General features: G+C 50.4%; 1 protein-coding gene across 3 annotated transcripts in view; it reads right to left on the bottom strand.

Annotated features, from left to right (window-relative positions):
- Positions 1 to 6,484: 6,484 nt before the first annotated feature.
- LAMA4 (laminin subunit alpha 4) overlaps positions 6,485 to 9,018 on the bottom strand; it is a 222,748-nt gene continuing 220,214 nt past the window's right edge. For all 3 annotated transcript variants that reach the window (XM_029595241.1, XM_029595243.1, XM_029595242.1), the window contains exons 39-40: positions 8,232 to 8,345; positions 6,485 to 6,907 (exon numbers count right to left, since the gene is read on the bottom strand). In XM_029595241.1, the coding sequence (XP_029451101.1) occupies positions 6,762 to 6,907; positions 8,232 to 8,345 (260 nt within the window). In that variant the 3' untranslated portion in view covers positions 6,485 to 6,761. The remainder of the gene's footprint in view (positions 6,908 to 8,231; positions 8,346 to 9,018) is intronic.

Here is a 9,018-nt window from a genome sequence, read left to right as displayed (position 1 = left end):
GTCCTTGAAACGACAAGAGGGACAGATACTTTAGATCTAGTCCTCAGAGCAATGCAGGACTGGTGCAAAGAGCCACTTATAAACAAATTTGAAATACTCACTAGAGGGAGGACATTAAGTAAAACTAGTGTGGTAGAAGAAAACTGGTTCTTATCTCCTAATGTTTGTTCCTAGAATACCACAGATCAGTCCAGACAAGTGGGTTTTGCATCCCTACCAGCAGATGGAGGCAGAGAACAAAGCTCTGAGGCACTGCTACATAACCGAGAGTGCCACCTGCAGGCCCTCAGTATTGACCTGTATCCAAGCCAAGTTGTCTAACCTCAAACCTCAAGAATTTCTCTCTCTAAAGGGAGATGGGGAACAAGTTGGAACGCCCAACCAAACTGATCCCTGAAATAGGGCCAAGATAACAGGAATTTCAAGTCTCAACCAACTGAGAATATATACAATTTTATTCTGCAGCACAAAACTTAAATTCTGCATCATCAGCAGCATCTAGAATCTAGCATCCAGGAGAGGTCTTTAGAAAATAATCATATTGGGACAGGAGTCTGGACTCATCTGTGGTATTCCAGGAATGAAAGTTAGCAGGTAAGAACCAATTTTCCTTTCTTGTTCATACTCCAGATCAGTCCAGACAAATGGGATGTACCCAAGCCCCTCTACCTACCCACAGAATACTCTCACCAAAAGAGCCCTCCTCTGGGGCCCTAACATCCAAATGTTAATGTCTAGTGAAAGTGTGCAAAGAGGTCCAAGTTACTGCCCGACAAATCTCCTAGAGTGACACTAACTGATACTCTGCCCAGGAGGCTGCCTGAGCCCTAGTGGAATGCACCCGCAACCTCTCAGGGATCAACTAACCTTTAAAAATATAGGCCAGAACTATCACCTCCTTTAACCAATGAGCAATCATACTCTTAGTCGCTTTGCAACCCTTCTTTGGTCCACCGAATAACACAAATAGATGGTCCATTCATCACCTTGAGATATCTTAAGAGAACCTGATGCACATCCAAAAGATGAAGTTCCCTTCCGTGAGGAGAATAGGACGTCAAGTGTGAAAACCTTGGCAACTCCACCGACTAGCTAAGATGAAAAGCCAATACTACCTTGGGCAAAAAGAAAGAAACCGCACGCAACAAAACCCCATCATCGGAAAGTCACAAAAAAGGCTCTCTGCATGACAAAGCTGGAGTTCAGAAATTTGTCTCGCCAAGGAAATGGCCACCAAGAACACCATCTTCAGAGTAAGGTCCCGCAAATAAGCAGTTCTCAGAGGTTCAGAAAGAGGGCCACACATCACTCGAAGAACCAAATTAATATTCCAGCTCGGACAAATCCTACGGAATGAAGGATGCAAATGCTTCACTCCCTTAAGCAAATATACCATGTCTGGATGAGATGCTAAGGGTCTTCCCTGCAACCTTCTCGTGAAGGAACCCAAAGCTGTGACCTGAACTTGGAGAAAATTCTAGGCTAAACCCTTTGACAAGCCCTCTTGCAAAAAGGCCAAGATCTCGGCAATGTTCACCTATAAGGGATCATTGCCATGTACCCCACACCCGGACTCAAACACCCTCCACACTCTGATGTATACCAAAGAAGTGGAGAATCTTCTAGCCTGAAGAAGAGTAGCAATCAGAAAACCCCTTTAAGCTGAAATGTCGCTTCTCAAAAGCCAAGCCGCTAGACAGAAGAGATCCGTCTGTTCTGACAAGATGGGTCCTTGATGTAGCACTCCCCTCTGGTGGCTTAACTGAATGGGCCCATCTACTACTAGTTGAATTCGATCCATAAACCACGGATAGCGCAGCCACTCCGGTGCTACCAGGATCACTCGTCCTTGATGCTGCTCGATGCAACGCAGTACGCAACCTACGAGCAGCCATGGGGGGAAGCCATATAGTAGGAGCCTCTCTGGCCACGAATGAACTAGGGCGTTAATCCCTTTGGAGCCAAACTCCCTCTGGCGGCTGAAAAAAATGGCCATCTTGGCATTTTTCCTTGTCGCCATAAGATCGAACTGGGGCTCACCCCACCTGCACCAAATGATCGCAAAGGCCTCCACTGACAGCTCCCATTCTCCCAGGTCCAGCTGTTATCTGCTGAGATAATCCGCCTGCACATTGTTCACACCTGCCACGTGAGTGCTGCAAGTGCTGCTAGATGAAATTTCGCCAAGGCAAAGAGCTTGTGAACCTCCTGAGCCACCATGTGACTCTTTGTTTCACCCTGCTGCCGCCATGACCACAGCCACCTTCATGAATCTTCTTGGAGCAGTAGCCAGCCCGAAGGGAAGAGCTGCTTGAAACTGAAAATGCTCTCCTAGCACCGTGAAGCGAAGAAATGTCTGATGGTCTGCTCTGATAGGAATGTGGCAATATGTCTCCGTAAGATCCAAGGAGGCCAGAAACTCCCCCTTGCACACCACTGCAATCACCATCCGCAATGTTTCCATCCGAAAGCATGGCACTCGCAAGATCGCATTGACCTATTGCAGATCTAGAATGGGCTGAAACGAGCCGTCTTTCTTGGGAACCACGAAGTACATTGAATACCTTCCCCAACCAAACTTCTCTTGCGGCACCGGGATGATGGCTTCCAATTTCTGTAGCCAAAGAAGAGTGTCCCGCACTGCCATATGCTTGGTGGATGAAGTGTAATGGCACACCACTTTTTGAGGGGTCGAGAAAATTCTAAGGCGTAGTTATCCCTTATTTTTTCCAGAACCCACTAGTCAGAAGTGATTCTGGTTCACTCTTCGTAAAACCGGGATAACCTTCCTCCAACAGTCGCCAGGGAGGAGTGGACCAGCCTGCCTTCATTGGACAATCTTTGCACATCTGAAGGACTAACCAGAGCTATCCCTGGCCGACATCTGGGCACCTCGAAAGGACTGCTGTCTTCCTGAACCCTGCTTCTGTGTAGAACTGGAAGAACTTCTGTTGGAGTGAAATCTCCTCATCTCCCAGAAGCGAGAGCGAGACGGGAAGCTCTTCCTATTTCCCTTCTTATCCTAGAGCAGTCTATTCCCTTTAGAATCTTCCAGATGCTTCATCAGCTTCTCCAGGTACTCCCCAAACAACAACTTTCCTTTGAAGGGGAGATTACAAAGCTGCACCTTTGACCAAACATCTGTCGACCAATTATGTAACCACATGAATCTTCCAGAATTCTCCCAGAATTTGTGTGGCTACTGTGGACACTATGGGGCGGATTTTCAGAGCCCTGCTCGCGTAAATCCGCCCAAAACCGGGCGGATTTACGCGAGCAGGGCCCTGCGCGCCGGGAAGCCTATTTTACATAGGCCTCCCGGCGCGCGCAGAACCCCGGGACTCGCGTAAGTCCCGGGGTTTTCGGAGTGGGCGTGTCGGGAGGCGTGTCGGGGGGCGGGGCCGGAGCGCGCGGCGTTGCGGGGGCGTGTCGGCAGCGTTTTGGGGGCGGGTACGGGGGCGTGGCTACGGCCCGGGGCGTGGCCGCGCCCTCCGTACCCGCCCCCAGGTCGCGGCCCGGCGCGCAGGAGGCCCGCTGGCGCGCGGGGATTTACGTCTCCCTCCGGGAGGCGTAAATCCCCCGACAAAGGTAGGATGGGGGTTTAGACAGGGCCGGGCGGGTGGGTTAGGTAGGGGAAGGGAGGGGAAGGTGAGGGGAGGGCAAAGGAAAGTTCCCTTCTAGGCCGCTCCGATTTCGGAGCGGCCTAGGAGGGAACGGGGGTAGGCTGCGCGGCTCGGCGCGCGCAGGCTATACGAAATCGATAGCCTTGCGCGCGCCGATCCAGGATTTTAGTAGATACGCGCGACTACGCGCGTATCTACTAAAATCCAGCGTACTTTTGTTTGCGCCTGGAGCGCAAACAAAAGTAGGCTGTTCGCGCTCGTCTGAAAATCTACCCCTAAGTTCCTAGCTGAAGTGCAAAGCTTATCATAGAGTAAATCCGCCATGTAGGTCACCCCCACTTCCAACCGAGCATCCTGGCCAGAATCAGCAGAGGTCCCCACGGCCTTCTCCTGCGCCTTTTGCACCCAGCAGAAACAAGCCCTCTGCATTAGACTAGCGCAGACTGCAGCTCTAAGGCTCAGAGCCGAGACCTCAAACATCCTCTTTAACGGGATCTCTAGCTTCCGGTCTTGGACATCTTTCAACGCCACCAACCCTGCCACAGGGATGGTCATCTTCTTCGTCACCATCAGCACTGCTGCATCCATTTTTGGAAGCTTACAAAGTTCTAAGGTATCCTCTGGCAGGGAATACAACCTGGCCATAGCCCTGGCCACCTTCAACCCTGTTTCTGGGATATCCCACTCCCGGTCGATCAGCTTCTTCATCTGCTTTGGCAGAGGGAATGCCTTCAGCAGTCCATGCAGCCCTTCCAACACCAGGTTTATCCACCCGTTGTTGGACTCCTTCTGTGCAAATTTAATCCCCAGCTCCTCCAAAACCTAAGGAACGAGAGGCTGCAACTCCTCCTTACGGAATAACCTGCCCACCCTTGGGTCATCCCCTTCTGCCAGAGGGACCTCATCTGCATCCAAGTCACCCATCGGACCAGCCACCAGGTCCACGCGCTGATCAGCACCCTGGTCCACTTGTGGGACCCCTTGCGGATCATCACCATGCAGATCAGCGCCATCCGAATCCTCAGAGGAATCCTCCTACCCTCGTGCCTGATACAGGTCCAACAGTCGCAAAATGCCCCCCTTCCTTGGAGGTGCTCCAGTCCGAAACCTCTTAGCCTTGCCTCGGGAAGTCTATAAGGCTAGCCGCTTACCCATCAGCTCCCTCTTAGCGAGACAGGCCTCATGTAGTAATAAAACAAAATCTGTGGAAAACCTATTGTGGTCTCCCTGTTCCGCGGGTGCTGGGTCCTCCGCTGAGATGTCTCCCCCTTCTCCAGACTCCTGGAGCACAGGAGAGAACGAGGGAGGGGAGTCCCTGCTTTCCCCATCTATGGCAGGACTCCTGCCACGTGGAGCTAAGATGGCCACCATGCCTTTCTTCCTCCTTGGGGCCTCCTGCACAGTGCCTGTAGCACGTGACCAGCGCCTGCCCCTTGATCCCTGTGCCGAGGCTCCCTCGCCCCCAGAGGCAAGGCAGAGTAGGGCCGAATTGAGGCGGGATCGCCTCTCCCCACAGGCCCAACAGGCTTTCCCATGCTCAGCAGGAAATGGCATTGCAATTGATTCATGACCCGTGGCTAAAAATAAATCGGAGCAGGAAAAAGAAAAACGCTGCCACTGCTGCTGCCATTGTCCGAACTCTGGGTGCTGAACACAGCATGAGCCATGCAGTTCCCTGTTCCCCCCCCCCGACACCGCCAAAGACTCTTTCTGCTTTCTTCTCTTTTTTTTTTTTTTTACAAACCCTTAAAGAGACAGCACCTGAGCAACCCAGAAAACAACTAAAAGAAAGGCATACTTTCCAGTTTCTGGGTGCTCCTGGATGCTGCAGCTGGCCACTGGATGAGAGGGCCTCAGGGGGAGCGAGAGAACCAGGACCCCTGGCTTTCCCTCCCCCTGGAATCAAGGGTTGAGCCTGGCCAGGGATTTCCAACCCCTGCTCAACCAGAAGGATGGCCTGCGAAGGAACCTAACACCTCTTGGTGCACCATCTTCAATTATTCTGTCTTCTTTCTAACACTAACTAAATATTTTTAATTTTTTTTTTTTTTTTATTAACTATCAGACTGCAGGTTTGCACCTCTACCATCTGCTGGAGACAGAGAAATACAATACTGAGAGACTGCAGGTGGCACTCTCGGTTATGTAGCAGTGCCTCAAAGCATTGTTCTTGCCTCCATCTCCTAGCAGGGATGCAAAACCCACTTGTCTGGACTGATCTGGGGTATGAACAGGAACATATAACTTTAAAAAGGGAGACTATGATAGACTGAGGAAATAATTTAGAAAAGAACTAAAAGGAATGGTTGCAAAGGTTAAAAGTTTGCACGAGGCATGAACATTGTTTAAAAATGCCATCTTGGAAGACCAGATAAAATGATACCCATACATTAAACTAGATCAAAGAAGATGCTTTCATGGGGGAAAGGGGAACCATTTTATTGTTTTATCTGATGTATGATGTATTGCTTTTCTGTATTGTTATTTATTGATGACTATGGTTATATTGGTTATTATTACTGATTGTATGTTACTTTCAGCTTACAGGTTAGAAAGCAGATACATTTGAGAAAAATAAACAAACTTCCATTGCATCTTGCACACAAACATTTAAATATTTGGGCATTGTTCTATTACAGCTGAAAGCAAAGATCAGCCAGAATCAGCTCTGCAAAATTGTAGGCCAACCTGGTGCTCCTCCACTGGAGACCCAGATTCCATTTCCAGACCCTTGGGTTGGCAGGAAGTAGGGATGCAGTGGAGACTGCACTCACAGCCCCAGTGAGAAAGGGTGTGCCAGCCATCACACACCAGCAACACCTACTGGTCAACTCACAATTATACAGAAAGTGAGACAGATGTCATGGTTGACACAGTTAAGTGTATAATCTTTATTCATTTATGCATTTAGCAAACCATCTACAAGTGAGAGACTGGACTAGAAGACAGGCTTCTGTCTTTGGATATCTGAAATCACTCTACATTAGGATCTTTCAAATACAATTAGTGACTGGTAGTTTTCAGCTGTTCCAGTGAGTGACTTCCGTTAGAGCTGGTAGCTGAGTGGTGCACAGAGCTGGTAGTTGTCAGTGGTTGGATTTCTGCAGCGCTGTCCTGAAGAGCTCCAACGACACAGCATTAGGCTGCAGGACAGGATGCAATGCTCACAGCTCCACTCACTAGCGCTGCCCTGCTGAAACTCACCACTCTATGGTCGATCATTAAGCTGCGCATGCAGCCGATGAAGATGCCAGGTGCCTTGAAGTTGGCTGACAGCAGAGACTCTGGGGACAAGAGACAGAAAGTGTGAGAGCTCCTCAGACTCTGGCAAGAGATTCTATAAGCTGCCATTAGGATCATTAATATGGAGGGGGGTTGCCCTTTCTAGATATGTGGATCAGTGAATCATGGATTTAGATTGAGCTTTTTAGATGAAAGAAAACCCAGCATGAGTTGTGCAGAGATAATATCCTTATCAGGCAAGGATCCTCTTACAGGTACCGGTGGAGGTCCTGGAAGCTCCCATCTTTAACCTTTCTGAGCCGGATGTTGGATGTTTCTCTGCTCTTGTACATAATTTTCCCCTGGGGTGGGAAAGGGGCTCACCTTCTGCTTAATTAGCAAACTGAAATTGACTGTGTGAGAAACAGAGGGACCCTCACCCCAGGGATGGGACCACCATAGGCAATGAGAGAATTACATCTCCTGCAGGAAGAGGTGAGCTGACTGAGGGCAGTCCTTACAGCCCAATGATGCCTTGTTCCTCAGTCACCTAGAGTTTTCCACTCCTCTCTGGGGAGTATTCACCTCAGTTTTACAAATTGGTGCAATTGAGATTTCCTAAAATACTTCTAGTTCTTATTATCCAAAGAGGCATCAGGAATTTTCAGGAAAGGTTTCTGAGAACCACAACGATTTATTCTGGCCCACTTCTTGCAAATTCCACTGGAAGGTTTTTCAGGCTTGGGGCTGGAATTGATCTTCTTGTAAATTACAGACACACGGAGGCCATCATCATTTTTATTTAAAACTGCCTTTCCATTTTGGCAGTGCTCAAGGCAATCAGTGACTCCCCAGGGCCCCCCCCCCCCCCACCCCAAGCGGGTCCTCAGCATTCAGTGCACAGCAGTGGAACAACTAACAAGGGCATGTGAACAGTTTAGGGGTTCTCTTACCCATGTAAGTCAAGCAAGCCACACTCTAGGAGAGAGTACATTTTTATGCTGTCTCTCACTCTTACCCCTCTCTTCCTAGTGGCTCTGGGTGATCCTAGGTTCCCATCTGCCAAGGCTGAGCCATCACTGTCTCTCTATATCCAGCCAGAATCTCACAGGGTGCCCTCAATAGCCACTCGTCCTCAGCCTCCCATGTGGGTTTATAAGCACCTGTACAGGACTGGATGAGTCTGCAACTGTGCTTCCCTGCTCAGCCTCTGAAAGGGTGGAAACCAATTACAATGTCTGTGAGTCAGCACCTGGTCGCTGCAGCAGACGGGTGCAGGGCAGCATGGGCAGCTTCTAGGACAGTGACTGGTTCTCCTGGCATTAAAGTTTTCACTCTGTGCCAGCATTTGCATGAGATGTTCCCAGCATAAGACCGGACACTTACCTGGCACACTGCCAACAAACAGAGGCTCTGTCAGGTTCATGCTGCTGGTTGGACCCACCACGTGGCTCATCTCCGAATCCACGCCCAATTGCACCACGTTGGAGTCTCTGATCACTGTAAAGTAAAGGGCATGGGGTAAACACTGTGGGGCCGATTTTAAATTTTGCACGCGCGGGGTACATTTGTGTGCGCTATCCGACGCGCACAAATGTACACCCGATTTTATAACATGCATGCGCTGCCGTGCGCATGTTATAAAATCCGGGGTCGGCGCGTGCAAGGGGGTGCACACTTGTGCACCTTGCGTGCGCTGAGCCCTAGGGGAGGCCAGATGGCTTCCCCGTTCCCTCCAAGGCCGCTCTGAAATCGGAGTGGCCTTGGAGGGAACTTTTTTTTGGTCCCCCCCACCTTTCCCTCCCTTTCCCTCCCTTCCCCTATCTAACCCACCCCCCAGTCCTACCTAAATCCCTCCCCCTACCTTGTTTTGTAGAGTTACGCCTGCCAACTTGCGTGCACCAGCTCACTGCCGGCGTGCCAGGCCCCAACACAGGCCGCTGTGTTGGGGCACTCGGCCCCACCCCGGACCACCATCACGCCCCCCCCAGACACCCCCTGGACCGTGGCCCCGCCCATGGCCCCAACCCGGACCGCCCATTTTTCGAAGCCCCGGGACATACACTCGCCACTGAGCCTATGCAAAATAGGCTCGGCGCACGCAGGGGTAGATTTTCAGAGGTTATGTGTGTATCTTACACGCGTAACTCTTTGCAAATCTACCCCAGTGGGT

This window comes from Rhinatrema bivittatum, chromosome 3 (genome assembly GCF_901001135.1).
Source record: "Rhinatrema bivittatum chromosome 3, aRhiBiv1.1, whole genome shotgun sequence".
NCBI classification, from domain to species: Eukaryota; Metazoa; Chordata; class Amphibia; order Gymnophiona; family Rhinatrematidae; genus Rhinatrema; species Rhinatrema bivittatum.
This window is presented reverse-complemented; position numbering and strand designations above follow the sequence as displayed.